This window comes from Podarcis melisellensis, assembly GCF_964234715.1.
Source record: "Podarcis melisellensis genome assembly, chromosome: 2".
NCBI classification, from domain to species: Eukaryota; Metazoa; Chordata; class Lepidosauria; order Squamata; family Lacertidae; genus Podarcis; species Podarcis melisellensis.
Window position 1 is genome coordinate 103,364,242 of NC_138529.1, and position 18,038 is coordinate 103,382,279.

General features: G+C 52.1%; 1 protein-coding gene across 2 annotated transcripts in view; it reads right to left on the reverse strand.

Annotated features, from left to right (window-relative positions):
• LAMB2 (laminin subunit beta 2) overlaps nucleotides 1–18,038 on the reverse strand; it is a 68,154-nt gene that overhangs the window by 20,760 nt on the left and 29,356 nt on the right. For both annotated transcript variants that reach the window (XM_081901298.1, XM_081901299.1), the window contains 12 exons: nucleotides 9,950–10,062; nucleotides 9,775–9,854; nucleotides 8,158–8,293; nucleotides 7,403–7,561; nucleotides 6,298–6,425; nucleotides 5,404–5,524; nucleotides 5,110–5,302; nucleotides 3,821–3,964; nucleotides 2,351–2,582; nucleotides 1,992–2,155; nucleotides 1,537–1,761; nucleotides 71–288 (listed from right to left, as the gene is read on the reverse strand). In XM_081901298.1, the coding sequence (XP_081757424.1) occupies nucleotides 71–288; nucleotides 1,537–1,761; nucleotides 1,992–2,155; nucleotides 2,351–2,582; nucleotides 3,821–3,964; nucleotides 5,110–5,302; nucleotides 5,404–5,524; nucleotides 6,298–6,425; nucleotides 7,403–7,561; nucleotides 8,158–8,293; nucleotides 9,775–9,854; nucleotides 9,950–10,062 (1,913 nt within the window). The remainder of the gene's footprint in view (nucleotides 1–70; nucleotides 289–1,536; nucleotides 1,762–1,991; nucleotides 2,156–2,350; nucleotides 2,583–3,820; nucleotides 3,965–5,109; nucleotides 5,303–5,403; nucleotides 5,525–6,297; nucleotides 6,426–7,402; nucleotides 7,562–8,157; nucleotides 8,294–9,774; nucleotides 9,855–9,949; nucleotides 10,063–18,038) is intronic.

Genomic DNA, 18,038 nt, shown 5'->3' on the forward strand with positions numbered 1-18,038 from the left:
ATGCTTCCCTCCCACTCCTGCCCTAGAGGCTGCTCCCAGCCTCGCCCGGCACACAGCTTCCCCTCCTAACCTGATTGCAAGCCGAGCTCAGGGAGTACTGCGGGTGGCAGTCGCAGGGCTGGCAGCCTTGACCGCTGGCCAGGTTCCAGAAGTTGGGAGCGCAGCGGTCGCAGTTCTGCCCCTGGACGTTGGGCAGGCACTGGCATTGCCCGCTGTACCGCTCGCACTGGCACTGGTCCTGCGACGGGCACTGGCTGCGAACCGTGCCCAAGAAGTTACAGGAGCAACCTGCAAGGAGGGAAGGCACAGAAACACCATACACAAGAGAAACACCGGTGCTTTCAAAATGGCGGGTCGAAGAAAGAGGCTCCGCTTGGAGGGCGAAGCAATGGATCGGCACGAAAATTAAATATGCAATCATGTAGATTTAAAAAGAAGCCACGCCTCATTTGGGCATAAGAATCCTAGCAGCTTTCACACTTCAGCAAGGTACTGCGGGGGGCGGGGGGGATATGGGGCACGAAGGGGCATGGCAGATAATCGGACTCCTAAATTGTTCCCCACAAGCCTTTGTGTGTGGTAAAGCAGCCATCCATGTTCTGTGTGGAAGGCAAAGAAGCCTTCCTTCTTATCACTGCACCCCAGCAACATTACTAGTCCCATTTATTAGCAATCCTGAGGATTAGAAACCGGATTTTTGTGTTTTGTTTCATTCCCCCCCCCTTTCCTATTTTTTTAAAAAAAGAAACAAAAAGCTCACATTCTTGGTCCTCTGAAATATGACACATACTGAATTAGAACACCAAGTTCCTGACAGCATTTTGAAGACAAGCTTTCCTCTTGGGTCTCAGTATAAGTGGCCTTACTTACAGGAAGGGAACGTAGGTGCCTTAGGGGGTTTCATTCGCAGTTAACGATTTTGTTGAGATCCGAACTTGGGAATAATAAAATGATATGTGGTTAAGATTTAAGGTGCAGCTGGCCCCGGGACCATAAGCCCTGAGTGTTTGCGGTGATCTCCTTCCCCCATAAAATTAACAGGCCGGCTGTTAACAAAATACAGTGGTGCCTCGCAAGACGAAATTAATCCGTTCCGTGAGGCTCTTCGTATAGCGGTTTTTTCGTCTTGCGAAGCAAGCCCATTGACAGCTTAGCGGATTAGCGCTATTAGCGGTTTAGCGGCTTTTAGCGATCAGCTGTTAAGCGGCTTATCAGCAGATCAGCTTAGCGGCTTAGGAAAAGGGGGGGAAAAGGGAAAAAACCCCACAGGAACTCGCAAGACATTTTCGTCTTGCGAAGCAAGCCCATAGGGAAATTCGTTTTGCGAAGCGCCTCCAAAACGGAAAACCCTTTCGTCTAGCGGGTTTTCCGTCTTGCGAGGCGTTCGTCTTGTGGGGCACCACTGTAATCGGGAAGCCTGAGGCCTGATCCTTTTTCGTTTACTGAAGGACTACCAAGAATCAGGGTTAGGCAGGTAGCGATGGGAGCACCATGCACCAGATGGAAAACACATCTCTCTCCACAAGAGACACTCACGGCGGCAGGTGCGTCGCGTGGCATCCCCATAATAGCCGCCCTGGCAGTGCTGGCATTGGTCACCCTCGGTGTGGTAGAGGCAGCGGAGGCAGCGGCCTGTGCGCCGGTCACAAGATCCCGGATCTGCCACATCAATGTTGCTGTTGCACGCGCAGGGCTGGCACTGCCCCCTGGCCTGCCAAGGGTTGCCGTAGTAACCAGGAGCGCACTCGTCACAGCGCGGGCCTGTATGAGGTAAAAGGTGCCGTGTGAGGTAAAAGGAGCCCGGTCCCCAATCTCCACTGCAATACACACATAAACCGTGACCACAGGTCTATCAATGCACTCATGTTCCCAGAGAAGCGTGACTTGAGAAGGAGGTTACAATGTGGGCTTCTGTCTCTGTTACACCCCTTCCTCATCTCCTCTCAAGCTCCCAATCCTAGGGCTACAGGGCGCTAGAAAGTTGGACTTGCCTGTATAGCCTGGGAGGCAGCTACAAACTACTGTCCCAGAGCGGCCATCTTGGCGGCAAGAAGCAGCAAAATGGCGTCCAGAGCCAGGTGTCTCAGGGCAGGGGCAGGGCCGGCAGTGGCCCCCTGAGGCCAGCGATGGGTTCCCATAGAATCCGGACACGCAACTGCAATTTGGGGGAACAAAAAGGGTTTGAGGAACATATTCGTTGCCATTGGTGTGGGGGCTCATCCCCAGGGCTGTTTGCAGATGGTGGTTTGGTCCTTTGGAAGTTAGGCCTTGCCAGGAGGCCTTTCCCTCTGGACTTCATACACCTGGATGCACCCCCCACTTCAAACGGGGGCCGTCCCAGGATGCTCACCTTTGGCATCGATCTCCTTCTGTGTGGCCCCGGCAATGCAAACAGCTGCCCGTCCGCGGGTCGCATTCCTCCGAGCGCCCATTGCAGTGGCATGGGCGGCAGCTGGGGAAGCCCCAGTGGCCGGGCTGGCAGTGGTCACAGCGCGGCCCAAAGGCACCAGGCCGGCATGGGCACTGCCCGTTGAAGTTGTCGCACAAACCGCTCAGAGAGCCTTCGCTGTTGCACTGGCACACTGCAAGGGGAGAGGGGGAGAAGTCACACACATGCTCCCTGCTGCTGCTCCTCCTGACACACAAGGTAACGATCCGTGGACGCCTCCTGCCCTGCTCATCACGTACTGCAGTCCGTCCCCCACCATATGCAAACCCCCTTCAACCGTGTCTGCTAAGGTGCTTCGCAGTCTGTGCCGAGAAGTTTCAACATCCAATTATGCAAATCACAGAATGGAAATGTGCTTGCTTTGCATTAAAATTAATGCACTCGCACAATCTTTTCCTGAACCTGATCATTTAAGATTTTTGCAGCGTCCGTCAGGATGAAGAGGTACATCAAAGGACAGAGAGAAAAATAAAGAGGGCATCTACAGAAATGCACAGCTGCTCCAGTTTTGTAAAAAAAAAAAAACACCGAACCCTGTAGTTTGAGAGCAAGTGCTACAATATCTGTAATAGAGGAGCTGACTTGAGGAAAGTAAAAAGCAGAGTGAGCTCGTTTGCATGTAACACTAAGACAAACTGTGAATTCTGTGAAGGTGCAAACATGAGGTGGGGAGATTGAGTCCACTTTGCTTTTTCTCTGGTCCTGTTGCAGCTGGGTTGTTGTGAGCTAAACTATGGTTTGGCTTAGCATGCTGACCAAACCTGGGTTCGTGGTCTGTCTCATCCAGTCTCCTCTTGTTCCCCTGCCCTCCTAGTAGCAGTTGGCAGGGCAGGCGCACTTACCTGACCTCCTGGCCACCTGCATCACTGCAACTTACTGGGAGGGAGAGGTGAGGTGGTGGGGAGGTCAGCATGGTGCAAGTGTAGGATTGGCTCCATTGGTGCGTTTGCACTGCGCTGACCTCACCGCTGCCTTACCTGCCCCCTTCTGGGTGAGTCGTGGTGACTCAGGTGACAGGAGGTCAGGTAAGCACCCCTGCCTTGTCAGCTGCTACTGGGAGGGATTAATAGTGGGTGGAGGAGCAAGAGGGAGGCAGGAGGCATGTTATCATTTCCTCCCCCCCCATATTGCTCCTCCATCCCCAACTCTGCAAGCAGCTCCTCTTCTGCAACCCAAGGAGGAGTTTCAAATGCGGGTTTGCGGGAGCAAGAGGAGACCGGACAGCTCTCTGTTCCCAGCTGTTCTGTCCTAGCAGAGTGTTTACATCAGCACTGACTGAAACGCATGAGCCCAGCGAGGACCGGCCCATGCTTTTAAAAGGAAAGACGAAAGAGTTTGGGGAGGAAAGGTCGGAACCTGAATTATACTCACCTTTGCAGCCACCGGGCCCAAAGCCGTAGGTGCCGGGGGAGCAACGTTCACAGCGGCGGCCCATGACGTGAGGCTTGCACTGGCACTGCCCCCCATCTGGACGGCACTCGGAGCTCAGCGATCCCTGGGGGCTGCACAGGCAGGCTGGGGGCAAAGGGAGAGTGAGTAGCAGGCAGGAGAACGAAAAGAAAGAGGCGTCCTTCTGCTACATGCCAGCAGGGGTCTCTCTTCCTCTGATATACATAAAAGGGCCTGAGAGAGGTTGCAATGGCCGTAGCTCAGTGGCAGAGCCTCTGCTTTGTGTGCAGAAGGTTGCTGGTTCGATCCCTGGAATCTCCAGGCAGGGCTGGGAATGTATCTTGCCCAAAACCCTGGAGAGCTGCTGCAAGGCAGTATAGGCCTACATGGCTCAGGTGGTAGAGTATAAGACTCTCGGTTTCAAGGTCGTGAGTTCGAGCCCCATGCTAGGCAAAAGATTCCAGCGTTGCAGGCAGTTGGGCTAGTCATCTGGCTCAGCCAAAGGGAGCTGCCGACACGCCCCCAACTTGCCCACTCCAGTATAAGATGGCAAGAAGCATTATCTATGTGGCACAGGCAGCCCCACCCATGCATGCAACCTAGCAAGGATGTGGAGCAGCATTGCTCCCTCTTAATGTGGGCCTTTTGGGCACCACCTCTCTCAGATCACCCTGAACCCCCTGTAGCACTTGGGAACATTTCCATTGCTTGCTAAGGCGAGCGAAAGCCTCTACTGCAACCTGTGGACTACAGCTCCCATTACCCCAGGCCACTGGCCACACTGGCTGGGGCTAATGGGAGTTTGAGTCTGGAGGGCCATAGCTAACCTATTCCTGGTCTACAGTAAGGGTGTATTGCATGGTGAGTTGGTGGTAAAAGGTAAAGGTAAAGGGACCCCTGACCATTAGGTCCAGTCGTGGCCGACTCTGGGGTTGCGGCGCTCATCTCACTTTATTGGCCAAGGGAGCTGGTGTACAGCTTCCGGGTCATGTGGCCAGCATGACTAAGCCGCTTCTGGCGAACCAGAGCAGCACACAGAAACGCCGTTTTTACCTTCCCCCTGGAGCAGTGCTTATTTATCTACTTGCACTTTGATGTGCTTTCGAGCTGCTAGGTAGGCAGGAGGAGGGACCGAGCAACGGGAGCTCACCCCATCGCGGGGATTCGAACCGCTGACCTTCTGATCAGCAAGCCCTAGGGTCTGTGGTTTAACCCACAGCGCCACCCGCGTCCCTGTAAGTTGGTGGTAGTTGCTTGTTTTTAACACTCACGTAGTGCCCCCTGGTGGATGATGGCCGACATGCTGGTGAGCAAGGTGACGCAAGGCTCCGGCGTCGGCGCCTTAACCACGGGCCGAGCCTGCTGGGCGCAGCGGTAGCGCTCAAAGGTCTCCTTGCGGGCGATGGAGGCGGCATCTCCGGCGATGAACATCTCCAGGGAGGAGTACCGTGGCATCAGGACCAGCTGAGCAGGGAGGGGAGCGAGAGGGAGGCAGAGAGGAGGTGTTATTGGCAGCAGGCCATGGTTCCCCCTACAGAAGATGCAACCGGAGTCTCAGTACTTACAGAGTCCAGCAGCACTGCAGCCCCTTGCAAATGGTCACGTCCTCCATAGCGGGTGAACTCTACCCGGATGGTGTAGCTGAGCCCTTGCTCCAGACAGACTGGCTGGGGCAGCACCACAAACCTACAGAGCAAGAAAAGGCCCTTTTACAGCAAAGGGGAGCGGAGGGCTTAGCATTTTATTTTTGCTGTGTGTGATGATCCTACGGTGTCTTCCTGAATGCCAAGGATGGGAAGGAACCGCCTGCCCCACTGACTGGCTCGCTCCCCACTGACTGGCACATCTAGGCAGCCTGCTTTGTCCCCTGAAACGGATGGGAAGGCGCTGCTGACTTCAGCAGAGCTCTGGAAGGAGTCTGTGTAAGAGGCAGGGAAGAGAAGTTCTCCCAGGGTGAGACCACTAATTCCTGGTTGGTTTTTAAAATTGCTTTTAAATTTCTTGGGTTTACAAAAGAACACACAGTGGTACCTCGATTCTCAAACATTTCTGTTGGCGAATGTTTTGGAACTCGAATGCCGAAAACTCAGAAGTAAATGCTTCCGTTTTTGAACGCGCCCCGGAAGTCAAACAGCTTCTTCTGCGTGCTTCTCAATTTTCTCAATGAAATTTGCAGACCATCCTTTTCACCTCGGTTTTTGAACGTTTCGGAACTCGGACGGTCTTCCGGAATGGATTGCGCTCGAGAACCGAGGTACCACTGTACATCGTCTCTGTTTTCAGATTATAAAGTCATTTCTACAAATCAGTTATATTCAACATGAGACATGAATGTTGTATACGGCATAAGGTGGGGGGGGGAGAGGGAAAGAGAGACATGAATGTTGTATACGGCATAAGGTTGGGGGGGGGAGAGAGAAGGGGGGAGAGGAGAGCATTGTGTGTTTTTCATCACTCACCGGGATGAGGGTGGCAGAGCCGTCGTCATGACATCGTCCGCAGGGATGGTGTTTCCACAGGGACTGCTTGTGGGGATGGGCCCAGGCCGGACCACAGATACTTTCACCTCTTCCCACTTTCCTGGTAGCTGAGGAAATAGGAGGACTTACAGTGTGGCTTTATGAGATGTAGAGGCAGGCCAAGACTAAGATGGCACCCCCTCAGAAACAGCCTTTAAGGTGTTTTTTGGTTTTAGGGGGAACAGCCATAGCTGAGTGCAGAAGGTCTCAGCTTCCACCCTAGGCATCTCTCGGCCAGTTGGGGAAAAAAGCTTGTCTTGAAATCCTGGAGAGCTCTGAAACCCAGAACAGACCTGGATCTGGGAACTAGCGGCAAGGGCAAAACTAATTCCAAATGATTTCAAAGTTTACATTTCTTCAAGCTGAAGGTCAGAACATTCTGAACTCCGAAAAGCCGAATTCTGGGATTGGACTTCTTAATTGGAATACAGTGGTATACCTCGGGTTACATACGCTTCAGGTTACATACGCGTCAGGTTTCAGACTCCGCTAACCCAGAAATAGTACTTCAGGTTAAGAACTTTGCTTCAGGATGAGAACAGAAATCGTGCTCCGGCAGCAGCAGGAAGCCCCATTAGCTAAAGTGGTGCTTCAGCTTAAGAACAGTTTCAGGTTAAGAATGGACCTCCAGAACGAATTAAGTACTTAACCCGAGGTACCATTTTATAGTATTTTTTGCTAAAGCTTCGTATGTTGCTGACCTATTGGGTGATATTCAGCTGAGCTTTACTCAAAATAGACCCATTGAAATGGATGGATATGACTAAGGCCTCATTCACATGTCCTTTTGCCTGCAACTTTCCCCCAAGAAAACTTGCGGTTTAGTGCTAAGGAGCAGGTTTTCCAGGGGAAAGCAGCGGGGCAGAGGCGAAACTTTATTTATTCCCCTGAGAAACACTTGCTCTGAACTTCATGTAAGGCGCTGAAAGCTTCGTTCAAGAGTTTGCTATATATGTGAAGATCGGAAGCCCAAACTGCACCCCCCCCCCGTTTCTTTATGAATGGAGTAGACGTATTGTAGTAGGGTAGGCAAAAGCAGAGGTACCTGAGGCTCATAGCGCAGCAGAATGTCATACTCCATGGAGAAGGGCACATTGTTGACCTGGAACTCCACCACAGCACCCTCCAACACCCGGGCAAACCCCAGCCCTGTCCACGTAGCCGGGTGGCCCGTGAGGTGCACACGCTCCATGACTTCAGCTCCCTGCCAAGAGAAAGATCTGTAAGACTTTGTGCTTCTCTTAGTTAGTTAGTTAGTTAGTTAGTTAGTTAGTTGTTGGGTGGTGCTGTGGGTTAAACCACAGAGCCTAGGACTTGCCGATCAGAAGGTTGGCGGTTCGAATCCCCGCGACGGGGTGAGCTCCCATTGCTTAGTCCCTGCTCCTGCCAACCTAGCAGTTCGAAAGCACGTCAAAGTGCAAGTAGATAAATAGGTACCGCTCTGGTGGGAAGGTAAACAGTGTTTCCGTGCGCTGCTCTGGTTCGCCAGAAGCGGCTTAGTCATGCTGGCCACATGACCCAGAAGCTGTACGCCTGCCCCCTCGGCCAATAAAGCGAGATGAGCACCGCAACCCCAGAGTCGTCCGTGACTGGACCTAATGGTCAGGGGTCCCTTTACCTTTACCCTGGTGCTAATGCTCTTGGACTACAACTCCCATCAGCCCCAGCCATCTAGACGGGGTTGGACTAGGGTCCCCTTCCAACTCTACGAAACTCTGGCTGGTCAGGGTAGACACTACTGTCGGTACCCAGCAGAGAACATTTTCCTACACTTAAGCAACTGCAGGCTCACGTCCTCACCTGGAGAAGCCGGGCCTCTTCCGCTTCATACGTATAATGGTCCAACGCGGTGCTGTAGTAGCCGGTCTGCACTTGGCTGCATTGCCTGCCCATCATGTGGCTGCGGCAGCGGCACTGCCCCGTCTCCATGGCACACCTGCAGCAAGGCAAAGCGGGAGGCTCAAACGGGGAAGGCGGTTCTAGCCCACGAGAGCACGCTCACCCGCCTCCTGCGGTCCAGGGATGGGCAAATCCATCTATTCCAATTCCTCATTTTTCTAGACTTATGTCCCACCCTCCACATTTCCATTTTTTTTTTCAAGTCCTCGTGAAAATTCATTGATGATTTTCTCCCAACGTACAATTTTGGCCAACAGGCACGTTTTTGCAAAGCAATTCCCGCCTACCTGAATGCACAATTCTCCCCCGGCACGTGCGTTTCTGCACACATTACTCGCTTGGAGAACTGCAGGGTTTGGAGAAACGCAGATTTTGAAAGGTGCCTGCGTTTCAGTCCGATATTGTTTTGGAAAGTGTGAATTAACTAGGTCTGCCTCGAAATACAGCCCAAAATCATTTTACTCTCTCCATCTCCATTTCCTGCTTGGCAGGGGGTTGGACTCGATGGCCCTTGTGGTCTCTTCCAACTCTATGATTCTATGATTCCTCCAGTACCAAGCTAAAAGGGCCCTGCATGGAAGGCGCTAGGGGCTGCTCCCTTGCTGAATAAAGCTAAGCAAGTTCAGTTCCGGCCAATGGACTGTCTGGGAACCCCATTGCTTGCTGCCTTGAGTTCTCCAGCAGAGAGGCGGGGGTAGAAATTCAATAAATAAATGAGCAAATAAAGAGGAGGGGAGGGCTCTGTCTCTTTCCTCACCTCTCCTTCCAAAGTGACCTATCTCTGGCACAGCGGATCATGCCGTGCCTCTCACAAACCCTCCTATATGGGTTGGGGAGCAGAAGAGCTTCGCTGGATCAGGCCAGCACCCCAGATGCCCTGCGGGAAGCTCGAAAGCAGGACCCAAGGACAAGAGCCCTGTCCCTTCTTGCAGTTTCTAGCGACTGCAGGAAAACTCACTGCAGGTCCTTTTCATGCAAAGAGATTGCTCCTCAGCTGATTTGCAAAGCCCACATTTTGGTCTATGGTATTGCTTATTGGGGGACACGGGTGGCGCTGTGGGTTAAACCACAGAACCTAGGGCTTGCCGATCAGAAGGTTGGCGGTTCGAATCCCCGCAACAGGGTGAGCTCCCGTTGCTCGGTCCCTGCTCCTGCCAACCTAGCAGTTCGAAAGCACGTCAAACTGCAAGTAGTTAAATAGGTACTGCTCCGGCGGGAAGGTAAATGGCGTTTCCGTGCGCTGCTCTGGTTCGCCAGAAGCGGCTTAGTCATGCTGGCCATATGACCCGGAAGCTGTACGCCGGCTCCCTCGGCCAGTAAAACGAGATAAGTGCCGCAACCCCAGAGTCGGCCACGACTGGACCTAATGGTCAGGGGTCCCTTTACCTTTACCTATTGCTTATTGGGTTTCTATCCCACCCTCCCTCCTCAAGGGCCCTTTGTTGGGATCGTGCTCCCAATCCCACCTTCCTCAGCCTCCCGCACCCACCCAGGATGCTCTCTCCAGCGCCCCCTTACTGGTTGTCGCGGGCACCCCCTACGTCACAGTCGCAAGGCCGGCAGCCATGAATGTCAGGGCTCAGAGCCCAGTGCTCCGGCTGAAAAAAAGAGACACAATTATGTGTCAGCCAGTCTGGGGCGGGGGGGACCCAAGCAAAGGGAAAGGGGGGGAGCAGGGCAGCCTGTTACTCACCAGGCATTGGTTGCAGCTGCGCCCGGTCACCAAACGTTTGCAGAAGCAGTCACCTGCAATGGCGTCACATTGGGGCCCATCCTGCACTGTGCCCCGGGGGTCGCACTGGCAGCCTGGTGGGTTAAAGACAAAAATAACCAAGTGCATAGAAGAACAAGCCTTGCTGGAGCAGCCCCAGCATGGCTTCTGCAAGAGCAAGCCTTCTCTCATGAATCTATTAAGAGTTGAAAGTGCCAGCCAGCAGAGAAAGAGAGAGAGAGAGAGAGAGAGGTGATCCAGTTGACTCTGAGCTCATCCACACTTGTCCCGTTATTTCTAGGCACAGATCAGAGAAGTTCTGCTGTTTACTGCTGAACTGGAACAAACATCAATCTGTAGAATTAATTACGCACTCACTCAGATTTGTTATACCCAGGGCTTTTTTTTCCAGCTGGAACTCACTGGAACTCAGTTCCGGCACCTCTAAGGTGGGTGGCGTTGCCATGATAAGACAGCAAGAGTTCATGGTGAGTTCTGGCACCTCTTTTACCGGAAAAACAGCACTGGATTCATCCCACGCCTCCTTCAAACAGGAGTTCAGGGTTGCCCACAACCAACAGATGAAATGAGATCACGCCTTTAACACTTTTATCGACTTTTGTCCTGAGAGTGAGCTACAGGAATGTGTAGGAATTTGACCACAGGTCTCCCCAGTCAAAGTCTTGTGCCAGATTTCCCCAACCTGGTGCCATCCAAATTTTTGGACCCATCAGCCCCAGTGAGCCTTTCCAAGAGTCAAGGATGATGGGAGCTGAAGTCTAACTAGCTTGTGGTTAGCCTGTCTTGCACTCTATGCCTGTGGTTCTCTGGGCCACACTTTCAGAATAAAAACTTGCTCATGTCATACCAATTTTTTTATTGATAAGAAATACATTGGAAAATGAAAAGAAACAGCTCCTAGCATTGTCCTGGGATCGTCCTCGGTATCACTTGATGCTCTTGCTCTTATTTTGAAAAGATTTGCAGGTTCTCATTTTACATCTGATGGCTTAACCCCCAGATAATCATTGTTCTATACTTATTATTAGTGAAAACACAAGGATTGCTCTACTGAGATATTCAACAGTTAAGATATTCAGCAGGTAGCTTTGTCTTGTGGTAATAATGAATTGCGCGGCTATACCCTCCCCCCCCACAGGTGAGACAAATAAAGACACGGGACACGAATATTTGGGTTAATGGGCGAAAAATGGCCACAACTTTATTGATTACAGGTAAGAGAGGTATTGGCATTTAGGCATTGGCCCCTAACCGACTATCCGGTCTAACCGGGAAGGGTTAAACACCACAGGGGGAGCTATCCTGAGATGCATATCCCTAGGCGCTCCCCGAGGGGTTACCGCTCGGGGGCGCGCTTTAGGCCCTAGCCTCCGTAGGTTTCGGACGAGGCGTCGCCCCTCGGAGTCCTTTAACGAACTACCCTTCAAGCTTTGGGGGAGGTGATGGCGTTCCTCCCCCCCAACCTCATTTGCATAACAATACCCCGGCCAATGCCTACCGCCAAACCTAGGGAGTTGTGACGATTTGCTACGAGGTAGGCGAAAAAACCAAGTGGCTTCCATACCAGCCAATTAGCCAAATGGAAAAACTCCTACCAGGCCCCTTGCGGCGACCAGCCGAAGCCCATAGCAAAGTCGATGGTGAAACCTAAGGGTGGGTGGGCGGGAAACCTCGCTGGCTGCAAAGAAGAAAAGGGGCGAGCCAAGGGCTGCCCCCAACCTTAAGTGGCCTCTTGAAGGCCCGCCCCCGTCACCAGCCGATTGGCTGGTGCTCCGGGGCTATGCTAATTAAGGGAATCCCCGCGTCCCGCGAGGCTGGAGCCAGCCCCGCGGGAGTGTAGGCGGGGTCGGGAGCCCGCAACCCCCCCTCCTCCTGATCATCGGAAGGGGCATTGCGCGGCTATACCCTCCCCCCCCACAGGTGAGACAAATAAAGACACGGGACACGAATATTTGGGTTAATGGGCGAAAAATGGCCACAACTTTATTGATTACAGGTAAGAGAGGTATTGGCATTTAGGCATTGGCCCCTAACCGACTATCCGGTCTAACCGGGAAGGGTTAAACACCACAGGGGGAGCTATCCTGAGATGCATATCCCTAGGCGCTCCCCGAGGGGTTACCGCTCGGGGGCGCGCTTTAGGCCCTAGCCTCCGTAGGTTTCGGACGAGGCGTCGCCCCTCGGAGTCCTTTAACGAACTACCCTTCAAGCTTTGGGGGAGGTGATGGCGTTCCTCCCCCCCAACCTCATTTGCATAACAATACCCCGGCCAATGCCTACCGCCACAGGAGCCGGATAACCCGGCTCGCCGCCAATACCCTCAGACCTGTAACCAATCCCTAATTCCCTGAAATATATCCGCCAACCAAATGTCATTGCCAGCATCGGATAGATGCACGCCATCCCAACGGTAAAGCATATCCCTGTTATGCTGAATTTCGGGGTGCGTGATGACCCGACCACCCCAAGAATTCACTCTGCGCGCGACCGTACGCTCCACGATCCTCCTGGCCTTGTCCACGGCCGCGGGCTTTTACGCATCCCGCCAAACCCGCCTTTCCAGCAATGATGACCAAATTATTGTGATTTCCCCGTGGGCGGCCCTCAATGACTCCAGGTCATTGACAATGCTCCACAATAAATCAACCCCTTTCCTGTGAACAAGGTCATTCTCGCCCAGTTGAATGACCAAGGCGTCAGGGGGCCCCTCCATTGCAATTCTCCTGGATATGGCTGGGAAGAATTCCACCCAGCGCATGCCACGCCTAGAGATCCATGACACTTTGACATTGCCCGGCAGTTGGAGGTCAGCATCCCCACGCCTACGGTCCGCGCGTCGCTTCGCCCAATGCACGATGCTGTGGCCGATAATCCACAGACTAACCACATTTGTTCCTAGAAAGAGAGAATAAGAGAAGGAAGGGTCAGGAGGGGAGGGTAGGCAGGGGAGTAAACGAAAGGGGTATTAACAATGCTTCCGGATGTAACCCTTATAGGCGTTGGATTTCCACCGACCCAGATCCATAATCCTCTCCGCCGGTAAGCCCATATGGGCGGCGGTGGTAGCGGCCCCAATGCGAAAGGAGTGGGCGGCATACTCCTCATGCGGTAGCCCAATAGCTGTGATCGCTTTGCGCATAACCCTCGTGAACTGATGCTTTGACAGAGGGGAACCGTCAGCGTGTAAGAAAAAGGGGCCACTCGACTTCGGTCTTACACACAGATATTTCCTGGCATCCTTAACCGGGCAAGGGCCGTCCATCTGAGTTGCCTGGAGGCGGACCAGAGCTCCCTTGCCGAGCTGATCAGTCTTGGAACTACGGATCTTTAATATTACGTGCGAGCTGGCCACCGTTACATCTTCCAACAGCAAACCCCTATTGGACGCGCGGCCCACACAGACCACCTCGCCTATGCGCAGGGCACCGAAGAATGCGAAGGAAAATGCTGCCGAGAATAATCTGGCTTCATATCTAGACCAACAAAGGGTCCTCAGCTTAATGCGGATACGTGCGAGTATGTCCAGGGTAATGGGCCTCCGGGTGTCTAGGTTGCAAGGCGTAGACCTCCGCCAACCTTCGAGCATTTTACGTACAACGAAGTGAGAGCAGGGGTCAACGGAAAACAATGCTTTCGAAAAGAAGGATATTGCTGCCGAATGGATATTAAGGGTTTTGGGGGCCCGGCCTAAATCGCGTAGGTGAACCATGTATTCTATGACTTCCGATTTGGATGGCGGCCTGCCCGGCTTGAAGCGCTCCTTTTTTCTGCGGAAGGATGTAAAATCTAGCCAGGCTTTATTATATGACCTTAGAGTAGAAGGTGCCAGCGCGGATAATACTCCCTTTATTGCTTCTCGTTGCCAATACTCCAGAGGTGCTCCGGAAACGGTTGCGGCTGCAGCTGCGCATCCGGCGCTAATAAGCGAAAGCGTTCCATCTGGAAACGAGATAAAGCATCCGCGATGTTATTATCTATCCCCGGGACAAACTTAGCTGAAGCGTGGAGGTTCAAGCGCAGGCAAGTAAGGACGAAGTAACGCAACAGGGACGCCACTCTAGGAGAGTGAGCCGACTGCTTATTCAATACCGAAACAACTGCTAAGTTATCCGTCCAGAAGCACACCCTGCGGTTTCTGAACTGGGCCTCCCATAAGTGGATAGCGACTACGATAGGGAAGAACTCCAGAAATGTCAAATCGCGCAGGATTGGTTTACCTTGCCATGCGGCAGGCCATCTCTGGGCACACCACTGACCCCTGAAGAATACGCCGAAACCTAAGGACCCAGCTGCGTCCGAATGAACCTGGAAATCAGACTGCAGGGCCAGGAAATCCTGCCACAATGATACTCCGTTGAAACCATCTAAAAATTGCAACCAGACCTGAAGGTCCGCTTTCACAGCCTTAGAAAGGCGTACCCTATGGTGTGGTGAACGTAAACCCGCAGACAATTTAGCCAGACGGCCGCAAAAGGGGCGGCCAGGGGAAACTACTCGGCATGCGAAGTTAAGGTGGCCCAGGAGGGATTGGATCTGCCTCAGGGTGACCTTCTTTAAAGGCAGCATTTGGCCAATAACCTCCCTTAAGGCCGCCAACTTTCCGGCTGGAAGGCGCGAAGTTTGGGCAAGAGTGTCAAGCTCGATACCCAGGTAAGTCATGGTCGTGACTGGGCCCTCGGTCTTCTCGTTGGCCAAAGGGACCCCCAGGTCACCAGCTAAGGCCTCGAAAGCCCGGAGCAGGGTTTTGCACTCTTCCGCGCTCCCCGCGGCCAAAATAAAATCATCGAGATAGTGACTCACCCCCTCGGTGCCCGTCCTGAATTTTAGAGCCCATTCCAGGAACGTGCTAAAGGTCTCAAAAGCAGCACAGGCGATAGAACACCCCATGGGCATCGCTTTATCTATAAAATAAGCTCCTTGGAATTGGAAACCCAACCAACGATAGTCATCTGGGTGAACAGGCAGTAGGCGAAATGCTGACTCAATGTCGCACTTTGCCATAAAGGCACCCCTACCAAAACTCCTTACCATCCTGACAGCCTGGTCGAAAGAAGCGTACTTTACCGTGCACATTTCCTGAGGAATGGCGTCGTTGACCGAGGCTCCCTTGGGATAGGACAAGTTATGAATCATTCGAAACTCCCCGGGGGCCTTCTTTGGGACGATACCGAGAGGGGAAATATGTAATTTATCAATGGGGGGTATCGCGAATGGGCCGGCGACCCTCCCGGCGGCAATCTCCTTTTGAATTTTCTTTGAAGCAATATCGGGTCTTTCCAGGACTGATTTTTGGTTAGGTGGACAACCGGCATTGGGGGCAAAAGCAACAGGGATTCTGAAACCTTGTGAAAACCCCTCCTCCAAAAGATGGGCAGCTTGTCTATTTGGGTACAACTTCAAGAGTGATCTGAGGGGCTGTAATTTAACCGGGGAGTAGGCCAGACTGAGGGAAGCGTTAGTACCGAGCTCCAGTTTGCCCTTGGGCGGAACCTGTAGGTCCGGCAGGGGGACCTCGATTACCCCGGGTGAGGTGACCCCTGCCTCCACGAAAGGGCTGCTGCTTCCCTTTGTAGCAGTTAATGGCGGGGTGGCCGCCTAGGCACTTATCGCATTCGTGCAGGTACTTACAGGCGGCGCGCTGACAGGTACCCCTGTTGAAGTCCCAGCACTGTCTACGGCGTTGAGGCTCCACCTTACCAGTTTTAGCCTGCTCAGAGGTCTTCTTCTCGATATTAGGCCCCACATGCTCTAACCAACAGTTATTGTCCTTTTGATCCCAACGCGTTGAAGACAATTGCGAGGCATTCCTCCGAAATTCCTCATCATACGCGAAGGCGGCCTCGTCTCCAGCCAGCTCCCGCGCTCTCCTGATGTGCGCCAGGTAAGATGCGAGGTGCATACCTCGTTTGGGATAACATCCCGAAACTACTGCCATAAAAACTTGATACCCGTTAAGCCAGTTCTCAAAAGATCGCTCAACCCTGGGGGTTCTATACCTCTTTTTCCCGTAGTATTTTCTTTTCTCCCCTTTTCCCTTGACCTGAGCCGGAGGAACCAGCGAAAACATGTCAACGTAATCGCCATTCAATATCTTGTTCCTCTTCCTCTTAGAGAGGTGATTACCCAGAATAAAGTCAGTGGCACAGTGGGTTGCAACTTTAACGTCCTGGACTAGAGCCCCATCCTTCCAATCCAGAGTGCCATTGAAGGCCTTCCGGTGTGAATTGGCCCTCCTTTCATGGATCCACAGGGGGGCTCCCGTGTCCTCGCCTTCCCCCCAGTAGGTCTCCATCGGAGCATCACTGTCCCCGTCAGAAGAAGACGTACCTGTCTCATCCTCGGAGTCAGAAGTGTCCTTCTTCTTGTTCTTCTTGGAGCGATGCTTCTTCTTCGCCTTTCGCTTACCGCCCCGTGAGGCACCGACACCTGGAGCCGGGTCATCGACAGCCGTGGCTGCCTGCTGCGCAGGCAGCTCCTCATCAGATGACGTCCCCTCCGAGGAGCTTTGTGGCCCCGGGTTGTCCTGAAAAAGGCTAGGAACATCGATTACCTCCTGCCGTGGTGCAGCGTTAGAGGCCGCAGGAGGCCTGGCCTTCTGTGAATTGGCCCTTGCCTTTTGCGCGGGTGCCTTGCCCTTCTGCGTACCTGATTTTGATCTTTGTGCACGCGCAGTTTGCAAACGTGTCCGGGGCCTACTGGCCGCCTGCTGATTGGCGCCAGCAGCCTGCTGATTGGAGCTAGCAGCACTAGTGGAGGGGCCATCCTGACCCTGTAGACTAGGAGGGGTATCAGGTATGCAATCCTGTGACACCTCTACAATGTTTGGCGAAGGAGTTATAGGATTCCTGCACTGGGAATAGAAATATTGTAGAGCAGTAAAGAGCTGGGCTACGGCCTGTGGATTACAAGGACCCGTTGGCACCAAAATGTTACCAGGCGGAGGTGCAAGGGGATTGGCGTTGCCCTCCATGACAAGGTAGCCGACTAGATTGCCGAAGGGATGCTAATTTATACAGGCGTGCCAACTGCTGACACGTGGTTCAGCGCACCCAAATCTACCGTCGCTGAGCTTCCACTTTTGACAAGAAACTTGCTTTAATTAACCAACCTGCTAACCTATAACCCTGCTCGCCTTGTCTTGATCCAACAAACTCACGAATATATTCTTATTGCTAAAATTTTATTTATTTAATCAAATGTAAGCTTGATCCCTTTATTTAGTATTTATTTATTTATCTATTTATTTATTTATTTATTTATTTTTAATATATTTTATTTTATTTTATTTTATTTTATTTTTTTTTATTTTTATTTTTATTTTTATTTTTTACTCTTATTGTTTTTTATTTTATCAAAATAGCTACTATTATAAGGTATAACGTATAATGATGCTGTTATAAAAAGCTAAAAGGCGTAAGGTTTACAGTTACTATAGAAAGAAGTCACAATCCCCAACTGCAAGCTATGCTAAATGCAGTAAATGCTGAGTCGCTGAGAGCCAACAAATGCACTGACTGGCACAAAAGATCTGAATAAATCTAATAAAATAACAGAAATGTCAATCCCCAGCTGCAAGCAATGCTAAATTCAGTAAACGCTGGGCAGCTGAGAGCTAAGCAACAATAGACTGGCACAAGAAATGCGTAAGAGAATCAAATAAAAAACTGTAAATAGCCGTGAAAATTGGCAGGCTGAAAAGCCTCAGAACGAACAGCAGCAAATGCTAAGATCCACCAAATTTAAAGGGCAATATGAACCGGATCTGAGAGACTGAACAAGGCTAAAGTACAAAGCTGGTACTGAAAAGTAAAAGGATCAAAAGGAAATAAAAAAGGAAGCAATAAAAGGAAACAAATCAATTAAGCCCAGCAGATAATTCAAAACTTCCAGGCAAAATAGCAAAGGAAGGTGCACTGAAGCTCAGTGTATTCCCAACTAGGATTGCCCCACCTAAAATGGCCGCTGGGATGGCCACGTGGTGCTCACAAAATGGCGGCCGGCACAACCGATTACCACGGCAACCAGGACGCCGGAAACGCTAACGAAGTAT